Source organism: Mizuhopecten yessoensis, unplaced genomic scaffold (genome assembly GCF_002113885.1).
Source record: "Mizuhopecten yessoensis strain PY_sf001 unplaced genomic scaffold, ASM211388v2 scaffold9109, whole genome shotgun sequence".
Taxonomy (NCBI): Eukaryota; Metazoa; Mollusca; class Bivalvia; order Pectinida; family Pectinidae; genus Mizuhopecten; species Mizuhopecten yessoensis.
The window spans coordinates 1,535,483-1,558,819 of record NW_018407883.1 but is presented as its reverse complement, the minus strand read 5'-3'; the positions used below and the strand labels follow the sequence as shown (position 1 = coordinate 1,558,819).

Genomic DNA, 23,337 nt, shown 5'->3' with positions numbered 1-23,337 from the left:
GTAGACAAGTAGGAAGGATAGGAGGTAGGGAAGAGAATGATGTCGTTATTTGGATGACATTTCTATGATGGTTTCTCCACTGTACCCCAGGCAGAACAATATTCGGATTTTGCAACGGATCACATGCATAGTCGGCTTATTGACAAGGGAGCATATAGTACAACCGGTACTTCAAGGAACCAAACCTATTTGATTATCAGACTAGAAGACAATAAATGCTTGATTCGAATTGTAAGATTGAAAAATAAACTACCCCTTCATTCTACACAGATGACCGGGATTCAGTCCTCCAAATCATCTTAGCATTTAACTGTGTTCTCCTACCCGACAACCCCAGGGACAAGGTGGGGTGTATCCCTGAGATGGGTGCTACAGTGCGCGCGCGTGCTGATAAATGGAAGCAAAGTAATGATGTTACTGGAAGCATGACCCAGACGAAAAACACGCTAATAACTTATACACTTCCAGTAACTTCGACTCCAAACTTTATGATTTATGGTGAATTAGGTCAATATCCTCTTGAGATAGCTATCTCAATAATAAACATGTATTTAGAATTAACGGTAAAGTTACAGAAGAAGTGGACAATTTTAGCTATCTGGGTGTGACATTTAATTACAATGGTAGTTTTTTGAAATTTAAACGGAAGCTTTGTGAGCAAGCCCAAAAATCCTTTTTTTCTGTTTATTGTATGATAAAAAATCAACCTCTTCCAATAGACTTGCAATTTAAATTATTTCATACCCTAGTTAGTCCTATATTGTTACATATATGGATCTGAAATATGGGAATACGAAAATAACAAAATATTAGAACACACTCATTTGAAACTTTTAAGACGAATTTTATGATTTATGGTGAATTAGGTCAGTATCCTCTTGAGATAGCTGTTAAGTTGAGAATGATGACTTTTTATAACTCACTCTTAATGAATACCTCTTAACTTAATTGCCATATGTATAGATTAATGTTCAAACTTCAAGCCAATAATTTGTGTAAGTTTAATGGTTAGAATATATAAAAATGTGTTTTGATGAAGTCGGACAAAGTTCTACTTTTTATAAAACAGGAACCTATTAGTAAATATTATATTAAAAACACCGTCAAACAAATTTGTATTGATCAAATTTTACAAAGATGGCATGCAAACAATTAGGAAGAAACATGAACTTGAGCCTTATTTGACTCGCCTTTCTGAAAAAAACAGGTCAATATTATGCAAATTTAGATGTTCTAATATTAAATTGCTCCCTTTGAAACGGGTAGGTGGCATAATATTCAAAAACAAGACCGAAAATGCACTCTATGTAAAAATGTTCTAGGCGACGAATTTCATTATTTATTCAAATGTACAAATTTAATAATTGCAGAGCTTAGAGAAAAATATATTCCTCTGTATTATAGAAAAATTCCGTCTCAAATTAAAATGAGTGATCTGTTGTCATTTTATAACACGACAGTATTAAATGGAATTTGTCTTTTGTTGGAAAAAAATAACAAACTGTTGTAGTATGTATCATGATAACTGTTTTGTGAACTTGCTATCCATTTTGTCATCACGTGTGTATTATTATACTCTGATACCTCATGTTGTACATTTTAATGTATCTGAGGAAAAACAATAAACTTGTGAAGCTAGTGGAAACCAACTGTCGTACTACGAGATAAGGGTAGCGATGGCATAGACAGCGTGGGGATACACTTACCACGCGTGCAGGTGAATCAATTCACAGGGGCTATCGTCGGACATACAGCATACTAGTCTTACAAGACGACTACATACGTTTTATGCACGTCTGTAATTGCATTACACGCATGTTAATATAATAGTATAAACTGGCACGCGAGTAACCTAAGCTGACACAAAAGTTGAACTTTGATTCATAAACCCTCTATAGCAGTCACATATAACTATGTATGATACAAGTGACTACAGTGTGGAGTCAGCGAAGCTTGTCCGATGGCCGTGTATATAAAATACCTGTGTGTCAGGGCTACACATACACACTTACAGCCCCGCAAGCTTTAATAAAACTTCCGGGTTGTCCCTCATGTGCATACATATACCAAAGATGGGCTAGTCGTCCTAATAGGGTTGTTTTTAAGCTGAGAACGGGAAATATGTCATAGCTGTGTACTCGAAATGATAGCCAGCGCGTTATAAAGGTCTTAATCATGAAGTGCCGGTTGAGTCAAAAGCGGGACAGACCATCATCACTTGCACATCTCACTCCAATGGACGGATTTACAACAAACACAGTTGTTCGGATGTGTGAAACGCGTTACTGAGATAACTTTCGTACATTTTATATACCAGTGTTTAAAGTGGAGACGGTGATCCAGGTGTTTCGTGAAAAATGGGAAATAATTCATTGCTGATCAGGGTAACACTCGCAGTGGTTGTTCATGTTCTGGGTATGATGACGTCATCAGAGGTAAGGTACTAATTGATTACAAGTGATTTAATTATGTAAATAAATGAATAGTGTTTTTGGAACAGATTTTATTAATAAGATTCAGTGGGGACGACACACTGTACTGAGATAGACAATCGTGTATGCATGGTTAGCTTGAGGGCAAATTCATATTCATATACATTTTTAATCTCTATACGTATTTTGAATGTTGGTGATCAGCTTTGAAAAGGAACTCAATCAAAAAAAAATCAAAATTCAAGAGGAATTGAGGAAAGGTGAATGATTAGAATAGAGACAAAAAAAGTAAGCGAAGACTAGAGGGGGTTAGATAGGGGGACAGGTTATTGTAAATAATGATAGAGTGAGTGTGGAGGGGGTTAAATAGGGGGACAGGTTATTATAAATAAGGGTAGAGGAAGTGTGGAGGGGGTTAGATAGGGGGCAGGTTATTATAAATAAGGCTAGCGTGAGTGTGGAGGGGGTAAGATAGGGGGCAGGATATTATAAATAAGGCTAGAGTAAGTGTTGAGGGGGCTAGATAGGGGGACAGGTTATTCTTAATAAGGCTAGTGTGAGTGTGGAGGGGGTTAGATAGGGGAAAAGGTTATTCTTAATAAGGCTAGAGTGAGTGTGGAGGGGGTTAGATAGGGGAAAAGGTTATTCTTAATAAGGCTAGAGTGAGTGTGGAGGGGGGTAGATAGGGGGACAGGTTATTCTTAATAAGGCTAGTGTGAGTGTGGGGGGGGTAAGATAGGGGGACAGGTTATTATAAATAAGGGTAGAGTAGGGGTTGAGGGGGTTAGATAGGGGGACAGGTTATTCTTAATAAGGCTAGAGTGAGTGTGGAGGGGGTTAAATAGGGGGACAGGTTATTATAAATAAGGCTAGCGTGAGTGTGGAGGGGGTAAGATAGGTGGACAAGTTATTATAAATAAGGCTAGAGTAAATGTTGAGGGGGTAAGATAGGGGGACAAGTTGTTATAAATAAGGCTAGAGTAAGTGTGGAGGGGGTAAGATAGGTGGACAAGTTATTATAAATAAGGCTAGAGTAAGTGTTGAGGGGGCTAGATAGGGGGACAGGTTATTGTAAATAATGATAGAGTGAGTGTGGATGGGGTTAAATAGGGGGACAGGTTATTATAAATAAGGCTAGACTGAGTGTGGGTAAAGTTAGAGTCACGAGAATCGTGGGAGCTGTAGAGGTGAAAGGCACGAGGGTAAAATAAAGGTAATATTTGAGGGTAATACAAAACACATGTAGATGAAGAGTTTCGTAAAATGGCGAAATATAGAGATACAAGGAACGAGGGTACATTGAAGGTCGGGTCAGTGAGGGTAATGTTACGACCGAGGTGAAAACGATAGGGTACGACTCGACAGAATGCGGGTAATGTGAACACTGAGGGGAATACGAGGCTCTGGAGTGAGTGTCGAGTGGGTAAGGTGAGGGTAAATGGGATGAGGATAGCGTGAAGCTCCCTATATGAAATGAGGGTAATGTTACGATCGAAGGGTAATTCCTGAGGGAAAGACGAGGCTCTAGATAGGGCGGGTTGCGTACCAAAGAATTGATGGTAAAAATGATGAAGATACTGTATGACGAGCTCGTGTTATATACACGTGACTGTATGAATTAGATCAACCATACGTTATTTACTTCCCTCAGTCTGGCACGGGGTCAGATTGTAGGTGGGATTAAAAGGCTTTCTCAATAATACGTAGCAAAAAGTTAAAAATAGAACCCACTCAATGTTACAGGTACTCTCGAACCAGGAAGTGGCCTGGTAAACCCAGTAAAAACCGATGAGTTGGTTATAAATCCCCATATTGTGATTTCTAACTAAAAGTATTTTCAAGGAACTGGATTTAAATATTCTGTTCAGCTTGTGGCATTATCCCTCTCAAATATATGTCCATTTTTTATTTTTCCTTTTATGTATTTAAAGTCTAAAATGTGATTTTTTGCTGCGAACGTATTCTATGACCAAAGGCAGGGTACAAATACAGTGGCGGATCCAGAGGGTGTGTTTTGGGCTTCAGGATAGGTATCTGGTATCCGCCACTGAAATAATTTATAAGTTTGCTTTATGAATATTCCTTATTCAGATTCGTTATGAGCCGAGAGATATACGTCCCATGGGGGCATATAGAATACAGGTTAGTTTGCCTGATAGGCGCAGATATATACATATATATATCATGCAGCGAAGGTGGTGATCAACAAATGAATGCGTAATTTAAAATCTGATACGACCAAAGAAAGGATAATTATTCTCAAATCGTAAGATAAGTGATCGACAGAATAGATTTACTCTTTGATTATAACCATCTGGCTTGTTTTTTCTAAGTTTTACGGTACCCAAACCTAACACTACCGCGTGACAAGCAGGGCCCAGTTGTTCAAACGGTGGTTAGGTTACTAACTGTTTAACGACATTTCAACCTGTAATACTTCGGTTAAAATATGAGGTGAAATCTCTTAATAGTGCGTGCAATTTTAATCTACTGAAATGTTTGCTTACTGGAAAGATAAATGTACACAAAAATAAAATGTAAGCTATTCGCTGATTAGGCTAATCACATTTTGTACAACAGCGCCCTGGTTGTTGTGAACAGCAAATGTATGGTTGTAAATATGTCATTTGTTTACCTGAAACTACAGGTTACATATTTTTTCTTTGATAGCAGGTAGTGTAAATAATCGTTTCAGTAACCACATCGATATGAAGCTATCAGATATTTATTTTATCTATCACCTGACAAATTGTGTAACATTGTTGGGTCAAAAAGGGTTATTTATTACTCTCACACAACCAATGTTTCCTCACTTCTGACCCATTGGATAACCCTGCTAGGAGTTGGTAAACATTTTTGGTTAAACAATCTGGACGTGATTTCATTAGTCATTTTATTATTTATGACGTCACGTAACAATGCTTTGCGACGTCATCTTCCATTGTGACGTCATGATTTACGGCAATTGTTTCCCCCATCGGAAGCCGACAAAGTGTATTTTCAAGGGAAACATATGGCTTTCCAGATAAAATATGAACGTTGTGGGAGAAAAACGACCCCAAACTCTTGATGGTAGGTTATCATGTTAACAAACCTCGTGCCTTTATACAATTTGATAATTAACGAAATCGAGTTAGATAAACATGATAACCAACTATCACTCGTTGGGGAACCTCCATTTAAATTATCAGTCTATAGGGATTTTTTTAATTATAGTCTATAAAGTCGAAGTTTGTAGATACAGATTTCAAAAATATCATAAAAAATTACCCATGGTTAATTATAATAGAAGAGCTTAGTTTGGAGGGGGTTGTGATGTGAGGCCCAGTAGATGGAACGATCAGGGGGGGGGGGGNGGGGGGGAGATGCCGCAAAGGTAACTGTTTGATCATCATGTGATGACCGAGTGAGATCATTGGATGTAGCCCTACGCCAATATCAGTGATATATACCGTATTTATAAGTTATAAACGATATGTTAGCTTAGAGCTACATCAAATAGTCGTATAATACGTATTCAGTATATATTTGATTAAAGGACCAGAAGAGAGTTCACCTAAATATGTTTTCGAAGGAGAGATAGAGTAAATATTCTTCAGTCGGAAGTGTTAATGCCGCAGAATGCATGGGCGTAGCTTCTGATCCTGATGGATTGAATATCTACAAACGAACGGGACTTCGATCAAGTACCATCGAATTTTATTAAATCAACAAAAAAATGCTATTGGCGTTGTAACTAAACTTAAATCATGTAACATACATTTCTCTATTGGCCTTTTGTAGACATGGCAAGCCAGAACAATCTTAGTTAATCTTATCAACAGCAAAACCCAGTGTTAAACACTTGATAGATTTGTTAGGTTGCCGCTTTTTATGTTTTCCGCTAGTTTACATATGATTGTATAGCTGAGGTTTCTTCTACTTCAGCGCATACCAACATAGCATTGTCTGTCTGAGGTATTATGTCCTAACAGAAGTCATACTTAAAGCGAATATATCATACACTATTTTCAGAAAATGTGTCTCAAAGCTTGCACCGATAATTGAAATTACCTACAAACAAATTAGATAATGATTGAAAACAATTTGGAAATAACTTTCACGCCGATACGCTTAATTATGTATCTCTCGTATAAGATTCAAAAAGATACAATATACAAAATATTTTAAATAGCGTCGTTATCAAAGCAACGTAAATTCAGTAGAGCTATCCTTACGATGTAAATGGTTTTGTACACGATGGGAATATTAAAATTTGAAATTAAAAAAATAATACTTATGAATATAACTTCATATATCATCCTGTTTACCTGTGTTTATCTCTTATCTAATCATGGAATTCCAATATATGAGTCGCTCTCAAATTGATATGTTGATTTATATCAATATCGATTACTGATAATGACGTCATCTCGTGTCGTCTGTCGCCTCAAACCAACACCACACCTGGTAATTGACTTACCTGGAATGCTGATTTGTAAAACCTGACATTTTTATGCAGGTGCAATTAGCGAATTCTGACAGCTTTACATGGTCATGCATTGATATATACTTTTCATATATTAAATACGTTAAACCTTTTACTGGGTGCATACGATATATCATGTTTGGTTTTCAGATTTCGAGAGAAAAATATCTAGTTCGAATATAACGTAATGTGGTTTACCTGTGGGAGGGGTCCTGATGACACCTGATTACACCTGTTGTTGAAAGTCTCGTAATAAACTAGTTCAAGTTCAAGTTTTTTTTATTTACCAAATGCAATAAAGCATATACAATGTAGGTTATGAAATTACATAGCACATGATTTATATTGTACAATACAGAAGATGGCGAAGGATAATTCCTTATCCACATTTAACATATATATTTTATATATATATTTTGAAAAAGAAACACAAAATTACATTATCGTAATGATAATAGGCTAGGAATACCGTATGTTATATCAGGGTATTTTGTTACAGGTATTCTAAATACAGGGTATTTTGTTACAGGTTTTCTAAATACAGGGTATTATGTTACAGGTATTCTAAATACAGGGTATTCTGTTACAGATATTCTAAATACAGGGTATTCTGTTACAGGTATTCTAAATACAGGGTATTCTGTTACAGGTATTCTAAATACAGGGTATTCTGTTACAGGTATTCTAAATACAGGGTATTCTGTTACAGGTATTCTAAATACAGGGTATTCTGTTACAGGTATTCTAAATACAGGGTATTCTGTTACAGGTATTCTAAATACAGGGTATTCTGTTACAGGTATTCTAAATACAGGGTATTCTGTTACAGGTATTCTAAATACAGGGTATTCTGTTACAGGTATTCTAAATACAGGGTATTCTGTTACAGGTATTCTAAATACAGGGTATTCTGTTACAGGTATTCTAAATACAGGGTATTCTGTTACAGGTATTCTAAATACAGGGTATTCTGTTACAGGTATTCTAAATACAGGGTTTTCTGTTACAGGTATTCTAAATACAGGGTTTTCTGTTACATGTATTCTAAATACAGGGTTTTCTGTTACAGGTATTCTAAATACATGGTATTCTGTTACAGGTATTCTAAATACATGGTTTTCTGTTACAGGTATTCTAAATACAGGGTATTCTGTTACAGGTATTCTAAATACAGGGTATTCTGTTACAGGTATTCTTAATTCAGTGTGATTACCTGCTGATTCATACACTGATGTATGTAACCTGCTTTTCACTTACGTCAGACACTTCAGAGCTTTCAATCTTTGACTTGTTATTTTCCCGATGTCAAAGTGGTCAAGCTTGACCACCTTGGTTAGAGCGACCCAGTCATACCTGTAGAATGTAGTGTTCATTCATGACATTGACGGACAGTGTGATCGTTTCCATCTATGATTGATTGGTGACCGCTGGTCATCAGCACTTTTAATGGTCTTGTCAACACGTTATGTGGTTAATAAAAAATGTAATGTAAAAAGCGATGGGGAAATCCAAGGTCTCTATATAATGAAACATCCCCGCATTTAAAAAAAAAAAAAAAAAAAAAAAAAAAAAAAAAAACGGATATATATATGAATAACAATATTTGTGGCAGACGATATAAATCAATGTAAACACTACATACTGGGCTGCTTATTTATGACACAACTAACTAGATACATAGGAAATATTCCTGAAACTTGCAGTTGCTTGACCAATGTATCATAATACAGTACGATCACACGGCGTCTTATTTATAAACCATTTGTATGTCCACCACAATGTATCGGTGTGGACATAGAGGCAGCAATGCCTGCGTCCACTAATATCCTATTAAATCCTAATAAATAATTGTAGTTCACGTTTGAATTAATTGTCGTTTAACGAGTCCTGTGTTTAATGTTTGGAGAGTCTCGGGGGTACATAGGCGTGTGAAGCCAGAGACACGTTGATAATATAATGCTCCAGTGTGTAACCCACCCCTAAACGTAAGTAAGCATGCCGGTAAACACCGCCAAGTATAAGATACAGGGTACCTGTAAGTTAAACTCTATCCATCACCACTGACACTGTTGTGACATATTCTTTTCATACCTTTTCAAAAGAAAATATTTCATAAAGCATCACATGCTGCCATGCACTTGACCGAAATGTACATGTAGGTTGTCGAAATTTGAATGCTTGAAAATAAAAATTAAAAAAAGGATAACTGCAGTGGTCGAACTCCGGACCTTTACATTACAAAGCCTACAGTTTACCAAGGACTTATACAAGCAATGGGTGCAAAACCTAGACAAAACTTGATAAAGGAAGTCACTTTTAACCAGAAAAACTCGTTTTGGTTGCCTCGTCTTCTTTTTAAAAGCTAAGTGGAAACCTTCTTCGAGATTTTATCTAATGCAATAGTAACCTTTACCTAAATATATGTAAACTTTTGTTTTCTTTTCATTTTACAACTACTATGCCATAAGATTTATCGATTGAATAATTCGAATAGTGCGCAGAGGAAATTTACGTTGAAGGAAACATGAAAAACACTGGTGTTTGCAAGGTGACCCAATACCTTACATGTACCATATGTATAGAGACTCGGGCGTCTTTGCTGGGCGAACCGATCTCTTTAGTTCTGATGTTTGAGCTCGTTCAAACTTCAAAACTGGATATTTCTCATTTATTAGCATGATCTAAAACATAATTTAAGATATGACTTTATATACATATTTTATTTATTTTATAAAACAATTATGAAAATGAAACAAGTAATTTTAACTTACCACGACTTGGATGTTTACATATGCGGGGGAGGTTCTTGGAAGAGCGTTTCATGTGAGTAGCTCGTACAATAATATATGGTAATTGGCCAATGAAACTTGTAATTATGATTTCATGATCTCAAAATAAATAGACTGTAATAGTTATATTCATCACCACAGAAAACTGGGGAGCAGCGCTAAACAAAGCGCGTGTTAAAACGTCACCAAAGTAGGGAATATTGTCCTTTTTGGCAACATTCTCATCTAAACATTTTCTTCGTTTGGCAGAATTGAACTTAGAAAGCTATCCAGCTATTTCCCCGGACCTCTGCCATAAACTGTTACTCAGTATTGGAATCTAGTTTTTCTGGCTTGACTATAGCATTTCAGAAATCATTTCTGAAAAGAAAGTCATATCTTGCGGCACTTTTATGAAAAAAATGAGAAAAATGAAAAACAGGAAAAAGATATATCAAAACCGGTGTTCTGGGTGTGAAAATGTAGCGGGGCTAGAACGGGATTCCAACTCAGAGCCTCCTATTGTTATACTGTCGCTGTAATCGACTGAGATACGTGTTCAACTTTAGTGTTCTCGCCAAAATGTGCTACAGTTAAATCTAAAACGAAATTAACGGAAGGTAACAGTATATACGTAAAACCACAGACCAGCGGGACAAGGATCCTTAAATTATAACCAAATTCTATCCTTTGTCCCATCCTCGACATTTCCGGAGTCACGCTCACTTACATTCAATGCTCAGCGTAACCCTCGGGATTTCGAGGATCTTATTGTCTCTACCGTTACAGATACAATTGTACTTGCTGTGGTCAGTTTTGCCACAAATACATTAGACACCTGTGTAATGGTACAGCACAAAAGGCGGTAATGTACATTTCAGACAGAGTGTATGTGGTCAGTCTGACCAAGTAAACACTATATTTCTGTATATACATACAATAAGTGTTAGGGTACATCAGAGAGATGGTTGTGTGGTCAGTCTGACCAAATAAACACTAATACCCGTATATACATACAATAAGTGGTAGGGTACATCAGAGAGATGGTTATGTGGTCAGTCTGACCAAATAAACACTAATACCCGTATATACATAAAATAAGTTGTAGGGTACATCAGAGAGATGGTTCTGTGGTCAATCTGACCAAATAAACACTAATACCCGTATATACATACAATAAGTGGTAGGGTACATCAGAGAGATGGTTCTGTGGTCAGTCTGACCAAATAATCACGAATACCCGTATATACATACAATAAGTGGTAGGGTACATCAGAGAGATGGTTCTGTGGTCAGTCTGACCAAATAAACACTAATACCCGTATAACGGTACACTATATATTTGTCGGTTTATCGTCGTATAATCAAAGGATAACAGTACAGATATACCAACGTCGTCACCAGTTTGTATATTATTGATAATAAACACAACATAGATTCCTCGAAAGGTTTAAAGCAAGGTTTGAACAGGAAACGTGGCAGAAAAAGAAACTTTTCAACTAATTCGATGAGAAACAAACGAGGTAGAAAATGGAACGTTCGTGTAAATGTTGTTTGTGATACACTGTGGCAGTCGTGAATTGGTTGTTGGGGATCTAGATGAATTACTGCACATGAGTAATAGTTTACAAACATTTCTTATCTGTCATTGTAAGCCGCATGAGGTTGGCCACGAACCTTGGCCAGGCCACATACGTGAACATACAATACCACAATTGTAATGAATGGAAGTGTTACATTCAGAGAATTTATACTCGAAGGACACAGCCACGCTATGATCATCCTTATCACTGTAAGAGTATGGGTGTAGGTTTACGGCATCACTCTCCTTGCAAACTAAGTGTTTGTATTGCTCTCTCATTTTACTCAAAAAGGAAGAAGTTTGTGTTCCTTGTTCTCAGTTAACAGACTCATAACATACTGTTAATAAGGGTTTTTCATCGTGAATTATATTAAGTGTGGTAAACACATACTGCTTCAATTGATGTTAGAATACCAGCGCATCGAGACTTGCAATAAAAAGGAGTTATGTACGACATAAACTTATTAGTCTTTCAAAATATATCTTAATGATAGTGAAGTACTTTTAGTTTATCTTATAGTGTATTTCGTTCTAGAACGCTTCAACGCTACAACGCTACGCAAAAGCCTACGGTAGGATTCATATTCGGGCGGTCGGGTGGCGTAGTGGAAAGAGCACTTGCCTTTCACCAAGGTGGCCGGGGTTCGATTCCCCGAAATGGTATGGGCGGTTTCCTCCCACATAGAGACCCCCGCCGCGCTAACATAGGGCTGCAGCAAGACTGATTAGGTACTTGTTACATTTATGGAATGAGGGAACTCGCATTTAATTTTGTACGTATTTGAAGACTTGACAAACGAAAAGTTATGTTTAACCGCTAACTCTACGTAAACCTGTCAAGCTCACGGTCAGAATGTTCCGCTAAACTTACCGCGAAGGTGACTTGAAATAGTGTTTTGACGGGCGATGTCGATAGATTGGTGAATTTGAATGAATAAAATAAACAAACGATATAATGCACGACTTCAGTGGTAATTGGTTGTCGTCTGTCAACCACAGGGTGACTGAAAATGAATAGTTCACAAAGATATCCGGGTCAACAAAGTCAAAAATGATAAAAACGCGCATCTTGTTGTAAAATAAAGACATATAAGTATCATGTGGCAAAGACTACCGAGCGCAAAAGAGAAACCCAATTTTAAATAATAAGATAATCTAGTTCACCTTCCTTAATAAAGGTGTATGGGTACTGAGGTAGACATAAAAATATCATTACATTTTACTTGGTAGAAAAAAACATTCAACATTTGTTTGTAGATTAAGATGGAATATATAACTCGGAATTTGAAAATGTTGGGGGGAAATCAGGACAGGTCGAAATCGGCCTTCATTTATACCAGGTCTCTCATCCTCATTATATATTCTTCCATACGTATACTACACGCACATAAGTTGATTATTACATTAATAACGTTTTTGTAATACATTTAATGTGAGATTTACAACGAATACTGCTGTATTCCCAGACCTTTTAACCTCTGTCTAAATGAAAGTTTCTGTTCCTCTAGAATGGCACTTGATTAATCACATTGTCGATGGGTCGTAAAACAATAAAAACACACTAACCAAACATTTTAACTTGCAGTCCAAGCTTCATCCATCAAGTGTTTAAGAAATTATTTTCAAATTTTGTATTTATTTCGCAATCCTTTATTTAAAACGTGTTCACGAAATGTCACTTAAATACTTAATCACATTCATTTTGCAGTTACCTCTTACATATTACTTAAGTATAACTACGTATTTAATGAAATATTAAATTTTAGGTGCGCTCATCTGACTGTATTCCGGTTTTTCCCGTCATACATTTGTGAATCACGATGGGGGTCATCTCGTTCAGACCGCTGATGTCTGTCATCGTCAGACATGCTACTTACATAAATAATGTAGGGAGAGAAGATTAACGACTTATACACTGAACTCCATAACGTGTCGTTATATCTCACAAATAAACATCATAGGTCGGTAGGGTACGGTTGAATATTTCATTTTATATTCAATCAAGTGTTTATTATGTTACTTATTGGAATTGTGTATATTGTGTTACTTATTGGAATTGTGTATATTGTGTAACTAATTAGAATTGTGTAAATTGTGTTACTAATTAGAATTGTGTATATTGTGTTACTAATTAGAATTGTGTTTATTATGTTACTTATTGGAATTGTGTATATTATGTTACTAATTAGAATTGTGTATATTATGAGTCATACCACTACAAATATCAGTGAAACTTCCAAATGTTGTCTGTTTCTTTCTCCCGTGAAACTAACCAGAATAATCGTCCAGTGTGCGTTTGAATTGGTGACTGAGCATGATCTACCACCATTTAGTCAGTACCAATCATTCGTAATGTATATGTTTATTCACATATTTATTCAATGTAGTCAATGCAGCAGAAAAAAACTTATTTCTCCAGAAAATCTGACTGATATTCCCGTAATATTATTTCAAAGACTATCATATAAAAAAAGAGAATTTTTGTTTATATTTTGCCATAATTTTATTGATTGACCGTTCGATTTACGATTCTATTGACATTTTAGTTCTCTCTTGGTGCTATAGTGAAGCAAATGCTGGTCTTAAACATTACTAGTTTACAATGAATGAATTAATATTTATTTTATTTTAGTGTCACACATTCTTTATCACAAAATAGTTTCATTAAAATACGTTAGCAAACTAATTCTAGAGAAATGTCGGGCCAATTATGACTTATGAGACACTATCTCTTAGACTTGTACATGGGTAAAGAAGAAACCTGAAAAGTTACATATTACCACATCTAACAGAGATAAACAGTAACCATGAAACAATTATACAATAACTCTACATAAACAAACAGAAGTTGCTTACATAAAATACGGTGTTGTTATTGCATATCCTCTCGGTGGGCTTGTAGCCGAAGGCTATTTATAGAAAATAATTCATCTAGAAAAACCTGAGGTCAAATATATCGAAAGCATATACTATTTATTACATACACCTGTACTAGAATACTTGACCAAGCATCACCTTCTCATCATATTGTAAATCGATACAGCTAACAGACATTGCAGACTCTGTTCATTCATATTAAAGTTTAATTTGTCGTGAGACCACCTAGTAGTAACGGTTACGTTAACATGGTTGGCATTTTTACCCAATTTATACCTAATTTCAGAATATATGTGACAGTCACTCAACACGTGAGCTTTGTGCTGCACGGCACCACTATAACACAGTTGACCAGTACGTTCCTGAAGAAGTACACATCAGTCAGTCGTTTAGTTTCTATACAAGTGTATAGCAACGTATACGAATGTGTGTACTTGTATATGCTTTGTTAATGCCTTGTTCGACCAGTGAACACAAACAAATATTTCCTGAGTTGGTTACTGGAGAGGGGTCGCGGCTTCAGCATGATTTCTGATTTTTTTCGAACGGTTGGAAATGCACATTCAGTAATTGCCTTATTGAACAAAAAAAAATGTAATAGTAGAAGAACTGAGTCATCAGCACATTTAAATATCTTTACAGATATTCTTTACAATTCTACCATTATATAATATGCTTTGAACCACAATCAGTACTTTGGGTTTTTTTATTTCTTTTGGTATTTCTTATGAGTTTATTATTTCTTCAATGTTATTACTTTCAGTCTCGGGTAAACTGTCATGAGATTCCTTGCCTTTTTGAGTAGTAACAATTTTACAGAAAAAAATTACAGCAGTTTTCATTCAACATCGAGTTTAATTACCCCATTTGTTTTTAAACGGCTTTATAACTATGTGAATATGAAAGTTCTGGATAACAATATACTCTAATTAACCATCTTTGTTCTAAATCTTAATTGCACACGGTGTCTACCTCGTAACACCGAACAGGTAGTTCATCTTTAATCACATGGCCAGAATTAGTTGAACATGCTTCTTCATTCAAAGTTCAACTTTGTTTATAACAAACAAAGGATATCTTTGGTTGCAGCCAATGGATCATCAATGTCGTCAAAAAAATAAATTCAATACATCAGGAAAACTGCATTTTTTTAACAGACATATTTTCGAAGTTAATTTTGTTTTTACTTCTGTTTTGGCTCTATAGACAGCTACGTTGTCCCTCCGGTTTTCTGTGGCAGTCCTCTTGTGTTGATACTTCCTCGGTTTCTGTCAGCTTCCTATTTGTATGTGACGCTGTGTGTTAATTGTCCTTTTCCGTTCCCGGTATACTTGTTTAAGTGTAATTGTTATATTGTTAGATGAATTCAAATACAGTTTTATTGGATTGTTGTCTAAAACATCCGTGTGTTTCTATAGTCATTCAGTCATACAGTATCAATCAGGGAAAACCAGCCGGACATATTTCAACGTGTGCATTGAAACAAGAACATCGCATTTGTTTTTGTTGTTTGACATATCCCGGATATGGAGAGAACTTTTATGACGAGAACACACATATTCAGTTCAAGTTTAAATAAAAGGTTTGTGGTAACCTCTATCCAATTGATAATTTTAAAGTGTAATTCCAAGTATCATTAAGGTATTAAACGTTATTTACAACAATGTCCGGTTGTGATAGTCAATCACGATACCACGTAATATAGTTACTCGAATAATATAATGTTCCTGTTCATAATCAATCCCCTATCTCACTATAACGTAAATGTTTTTTCAAACACTTCATAAATGACTAAGGTCACGACGTTGTACTCTCATCCTGAAAAATGTTGTCGAAACCACAGTCACAACGACAAGGGACCCATTGAGACGATATACAGTATTTTGGTCTCAATAATAACATGATTAAATAAAACATGTAATTGTGTAAAATATGACGTTACCCAACATTATATATCCTGATTTGGCTCAGAATGAGTAATCTTATTATCCGTGTGTTTGCCCTTAAAGAAGGAAAAACCGATTTGTGATAAAAATTTTTTACTGAAGCTGCCTATCAAATTGTTAGCTTAAGTGTTTCATTACATATTGCTGAAGTTAATGTAATAAAGGATGTGTACTTTTAGTTTTAAAAGAGCGAAGCATTGTTTTTATTACAGGTTGCTTTCAAATACCATTGCATTGTTGACAAATTAACAAATAAAGTTTGTTGCCAATTTCCCGCTGATTTTGAATCGAAACAATTAATTTATTCCTTGATTTATCCGGCAGTGGGCTGCGGGAAAAGCTGCTGAACAATTTAAAATCCCTGTATGAACGCTTTAAATTCCGTTTAAGATTTAATAATTAAATAGTTTGTCCTAAGAAGTGTATGGTAATTCACATGTGCCGAAAACTTTTCACAAATAGTAACTCGTTATCTCCCTTCCTATTGTATTTGTAAGTGAAATCTTTTGCGAGATATGTTATTATATTTATGTAACTTGGTCGCATTGTGCTGTTTTCTGATTTATTGTCTGTTCAGAAGAACATGTTAGATAATCTGATTTTTAAAGCTTGGCTGGAGACTTTGAGAATATCAACATTGACAAGTAATGGTGCTTTACTATGAACCAACGAAATTCCTTGCGGGAAAGTAAGGAAAATGATAGCACTTGTAGTTTCAGATACTAAAACTGATAAACCGGACCAAGGTCAGCAATTAATGTTTATAGTATGCAAAACAATAGTATTTTTGTCTCTTTATAATTATTCTAATCTAAATTATTATGATGATGTTGTGAGATATCGGGATACTGTAGAATCACTAAACAGGAGAGCTGGCGTGGTTTTTGTTTGTTCAGAAATTGATTGAGTACAACTTCAATTTAATCATTTTCCATGTTATGTATGATTGGTTTAAAAGAATAACCAGAAACCTCTATTACTTTTTGAACAACATATATTTGCATTACATTACAGACAATTCCTTTTAATATTAGCTTTCGTGTCTTTTGTGTTCAGAAATTAATTGAGTACAATTTTAATTTTATTGTTTTCCTTGTTATGTATACGGTATATTTAATAGAATAACTAGAAACGCACATTACTGTTTGAACAAGAACATATAATCGCATTACATAACACAAAATACGTCTTGATGTCAATACATATTAACACCATGCTTCTAATCGATACATGTTGTAATGTTAATGATATACCTAAGATTGTTTAGCCTAAATGACATTTTAAGAATGCCATATTGGACATGATAGCACGGCTGATAAGCCTCGGGAAGTCCGCAATGCCTGTTTGGTAGTCATAGTACTCTAATCTCTATTTTCTTTCTGTAGGTTCATAACGTTGAGTATGCAAATTTCTTAATATTGAGAATGCGAGTTAAACTATATTTATAACCACCGACGCTTGATATTACATGAAAATATGATGTTACGTGATATGTACAATCCAATCAGTTGTCCGCTATGAGGTATACCACTATACGTATGCGATTGTCCTTCTGTCTGCCATCTCGTCTAAACAGTGATTACTGTCGAGAGTGATAACAGTACTACAATAATGTCTACTGTGGTCAGATGTACACATATGTTGGCTAATAAATAAGATTTATTTTAAGTCATGATACGATTCTATTGGGTACAATGCACCGCACACTAATTTGCGCTGATTGATTTTACGAGTAGGTTTATGAGTTCATAGCTGCTTGTACGTAACGTCTGCTTTTCTTACCACTGTTACCTTACAAGTGTTACCTTATGATATCTTTAATTTATGATCGTTCACCAATGCTTGATGCTAGACAAGTAATTATGATTGTACATGTTCCTGTGTTACAGTTGGGGTCAGCATTTTCTAAACCAGAACATATACGTTGGTAAAAAAAGAATTTGTTATACATTTTGATATATTTGCATATGTGCCTACGGTTAATAGATCCCAAAACTGTAATCATTGTGAACTCCATAGGTAAAAGTATTTGGACTGTCTGTGAAATTACAATTATTGAAACATTGATAGGACATGGCTTCATAAGTTATACTCATTGTTTACTGGTGACTTTTCTTGTGTACTAATTTAAAGAATGTAAAAGTCAAGTCACAGTATGAGTATGTTGGCTACGGTAGTAACTACGGTAGTAACTATTGACGCCTACCTAGAGATAACAGAGATGATAAATATGTTGGACCTATTATCGGTATGGCGAACACGATCACCAGATAAGACTGGCACGATTTCCTGGGGAGCACTTACCGTGACCTGGGGTCTGTGCTAAAGCACGGGGATATCAATAAATTCAATATGAAGGTCGATGTTTTTTTTATTATGCTCATTAGTGAGACCTGTGGTTTTGTTGCCACATTCGAGTTTTCGATGCGAGGACACGGCCTTTCACAGACTTGACCAATACTTACATGGCGGGGTTCGTCGATGAAGCAATATACGCTTCCCCTTTGGCAACATCTGGTCGTATCACCTTGTACTTTTTCAACTGTCTCCCTGAAAATCTTTCCTTTGGTCACATTATGCCTTTGGGTATCGATTCTGAGTTAATATTATGGTTTTGTTGTCACTTATTCCCTTGTTGTGTTTATATATAACCAATCAATAATATATTATAATAGTCAGTGGTGATGAAAAAGTAGTCAATGTTTCTGTAAGGATCGGATGATTCACTGTGATTTTATCACAAAGTATGCCATCAGGCTGTAAGTAAAATATTTTTCAATAGATCTTCATTGGTTTGTTTGACAGGTTCATAAGATATGTTATTGACAAAAATACGTATATTGTTGTAAGTTGATACCAAAAGACAGACAATATAAGCAAAAGCAATACTGGACAATATTCGTTCATTTAGGATATAGTGGTGCTATTGAACGACAGAGTGTCGTAAGTGTGAAACCCAACATAGAATTAATGAAAAGTCAACTTGATAAACACTGAAAATAAATAACCTGATGCATTTATCAAATGCTGTTGATTAAAGTATATCATGACCTTGAGAGTGGAATCTCAGATAAATGAAAGCACACGTTCTACAGGGAAGACATGAACGGTATAATAGGGTTTATGTCTTTCCATAAAAAGCGAAATATATTCTGTGAACTGGTTAAATATATAGATGGCTAACTAGTAGGAACGAAAAGATATGTAACACATTCCCTCGACTCCAACCCTTCTAAATAGTTTTCGTAGCAACCGGCCACTAAATCAAGACAGGTAAACTGATAAATTCATAGAATGCGTATGATTTTAAATGGGTTTACTGACGATTTAATTGAAAAGTAAATCATCAATTTCATAAATCAGACTTAAAAATCGAAAATATAAAAAGAATGTAAATAATGTGAAAACCACGTTTCTCAATGTCATTCTCAAGAGTAAGATAAAAATTCAGCGATTTCGGCTCTATATCGGCGCCATTATGAAGCCGGTCAATACGACAACCGATGGTCCGCGTTATACTTCCGTTAATTTTTGGCCATTGCTATTTTTAAATTGCTAACGGCAATACACATACTGTACTTTTAGTCCTTCGTACGTATCAGGATATGACTAACCAATGAGCCAGTTACCATTGAAAAATCTTAAAATAAGGATACATATGCTGGATCGTGTTTTACACAAATATAGCAGAAGCTCACGATACCAGCCAGTCGTGCTCGCTACAGGGTGTATGATTACGTTTAGAAAAAAACAAGATTCAGCTAGCACTACCAACCGTGCCCGCAATTTATTAGGAACACTTCCTTGTCTGTTCTCTGGTGTTTATATACGTAATATTGTGATACGATAACCTATGCGCAGTTTGTATTTTGAAAAGGTCTATCGTCAGCAGAAGCGATTTATACACTAAACTTAAAAATGAATAATACTATACAAAAACTTCCCGAACAATTATTAATAGGAACTCATAACTTAATTTGCTTTCACACATCCGCAAGTAAAACGACGGAATGAATGGCTATAACTGTAGTAAATCGATTTCTAAAATACATACTATAGAAACGTAGGTCGCCGTATCTTCAGAGCACAATCCTGTCAACAGTTGATCAAGTCAGTGTTCAGAGCAAGCTAAGACATGTTTCAGTGACGGCGCGCTGAGATTTCCCATTATTCAATAGAAAACACCCAAACCATTAAAACACTGACAGAAAGGTCACATCTATTTGCACGTTTTACATATTTGTAAAGGCGGCGGTATGGTAGGAATAGGATTTTTTATCAACATTTTCGACATACACTGCAGTCATTGTGATCGACGCGGAGATATTAAAATTGTCATTAACTCGTGTATAAACATTAACATGTACGGAAATATAATATTTCATTACTTATATGTTTAATTTATATATATGTTTCACCGGATGAACCCCTAAAGAGGTGTTAGTACTATAGAGGTAATGAACATTTCACCGGATGAACCTCTAAAGAGGTGCAAGTACTAAAGAGGTAATGAACATTTCACCGGATGAACCTCTAAACAGGTACAAGTACTATAGAGACAATGAACATTTCCCCTGATGAACCTCTAAAGAGGTACAAGTACTATAGAGGTAATGAACGTTTCACCGGATGAACCCCTAAAGAGGTGTTAGTACTATAGAGGAAATAAACATTTCACCGGATGAACCTCTAAAGAGGTACAAGTACTATAGAGGTAATGAACATTTCCCCTGATGAACTTCTAAAGAGGTGCAAGTATTATAGAGGTAATGAACATTTCACCGGATGAACCTCTAAAGAGGTGCAAGTACTAAAGAGGTAATGAACATTTCACCGGATGAACCTCTAAACAGGTACAAGTACTATAGAGACAATGAACATTTCCCCTGATGAACCTCTAAAGAGGTGCTAGTACTATTGGGGTAATGAACATTTCACCAGATGAAATGGACAACCAGTGCACAACCACTTCCTCATTGTTAATATATAAACACACTTGATATCAGTAAGGTAGAACCGGTTAAACACGTGTGTACACTGCACCTTTGTCATGATAAAGTCTTATCTAATGTGTATATATAGACGAGTATTGTCGGCAGAGGCAGGTCTGGTATGGTATATTGGACAGTTGCACGCGCTATTGCGATTATTTGAGTATCGTATTAAATGTTTTGAAAAAAAGTGAAATATTGTTACATATATATTGGCTAGAATTAACAAAGGTATTGTAGATGCTTGTTGTAGTTAACTGGCTACATTCAAGCAGTACATGTATATCTGACTATGTTTACCTTATTAATCTTCTTGCTGCTTTGGTGTCATTGTTACAATGACAATGTGGTAATACAGACTAAATTGATTTTGTGGATTTCTGATGTCATTGGTATTGTAGTATTATATTTGACGACATTGATGTTTTAGTATTATTGCTGACATCATTGATTTTGTAGCATTATTGCTGACGTTATTGACGTTGTAGAATTATTGCTGACGTCTTTGGCGTTGTAGTATTATTGCTGCTGTCGTTGACGTTGTAGTGTTATTACTGACGTCATTTACGTTGTAGTATTAATGCTGACGTCATTTACGTTGTAGTATTATTGCTGTCGTCATTAATGTTGTAGTATTATTGCTAATGTCGTTGATGTTGTTTTGTTATTGCTAATGTCATTGATGTTGTAGTATTATTGCTGTCTTCATTGATGTTGTAGTATTATTGCTGTCTTCATTGATGTTGTAGTATTATTACTGACGTTATTTACGTTGTAGTATTATTGCTGTCGTCATTGATGTTGTAGTATTATTGCTGATGTCATTGATGTTGTAGTATTATTCACTACGCTGTTGTTGTTGCATTCATCTGTGTACCTATTATATTCATATCAAATACCTACATTGATGTTTTAATATTCTTTACCGATGGTCAACTCTTTGATTCCTATTATCTTATCATGTCTGTATAAAGAATCCTTGCACAGATCGAACGATAGACAGAACGAAATAAAAAGGGTGTGGAACGTGTTGTTTCAAAACTATAAGCATGACATTGAAGGAATAACATGTCTTTCCCGAGACTATTGGTGTCGGTACCTTTAGTCGACATTGCTAATGCAAGCATTATGCAGCTTTCAAATGATTAGTGAGACTATTTGCTTACAAAACCGTAGCGAATGCAAATAAAATGTCTGTGCCTAGTTAGTTAAAATAACGCAATATTAAGATTACAAATGATATGTTTATTGTCGATAGTGACAATAAGGACTAAAATATCAACTTTGATCACGGATTTGACCTTCAAAAAGAACAATGTCACGGGCTTTAATCATATAATTCGCTTTTCAATGTGTTTTTGTAACAGCATGTGTGTGATTGGGTAGACTCAACCAGGAAGTCTTAAGTCAGACTATCTCGCCCGTAAATAAGAACAGTAATTTGTTATGGTTGATACGTACTCTCTTGGGTTTTCGTGACAAACAACATTGATACCGACGTATTTAAACATACCGGATACTCTTACTGCATTATCTTGATAAATGCAAAGGAGCATCCCATCATCTAACAATACAAATTAACTTCTATAAAAAAAAGCAAATTTCAGAAAACTGCAAATATGACATATTTTTTGTCTTTTTTTTTAACCCTGGTTTTACTCATTAGACCTTGTCTTATATATAACTGTTACATAACATTAAGGGTATGTTGATTTAAAAGTAGGAGTTAGATAAGAGGCTAGATAGATTTCTGCCAGTAAAAGAACGGAGACAAAAACATACTTCCGTTACTAAATACAATGAATAATTGTTATCCATCTAATATTGCATTGAAAATTATCTTGGCAATACTAAAATTCTCTTTAAGTAAAACACTATGAAGTGTTGGTTTGCAGACAACTCTACATGTTTTCCATTAACTGTTAATGAGTTGTTGTTTTTATGGTTCCCGTATACTAATATACTCAGTTTAATTATTTGTTGTAATTTTTATGTTCACTTACACTCATATATTTGTGTAACACATACATAGAAATGAAGAAATTTTCTTCGATATATCCACGTATGCAAAGACAATGATTTTGCCTTTTTTCAAGTTAATGGTCTTTGAGATAGGTCAAATACACATTTAGATTTGTGTATGCACAAATGCAATCTGCAGAATGCAACCGGCGTTTTCAGTTTACAGTTTACTCCTAATTATGATGTATACATTATGTCAATATGCGTATGCAAAAGAGAGTTCATATCTGTTGGACGTCCACTACATCACT

General features: G+C 35.3%; 1 protein-coding gene across 1 annotated transcript in view; it reads left to right on the top strand.

Moving 5' to 3' along the window:
• The first annotated feature begins 1,969 nt into the window (after positions 1-1,969).
• The window catches only part of LOC110457378, a 30,133-nt gene continuing 8,765 nt past the window's right edge, over positions 1,970-23,337 (top strand). The window contains exon 1 of the mRNA XM_021508625.1: positions 1,970-2,435. Within this exon, the coding sequence (XP_021364300.1) occupies positions 2,358-2,435 (78 nt within the window). The 5' untranslated portion in view covers positions 1,970-2,357. The remainder of the gene's footprint in view (positions 2,436-23,337) is intronic.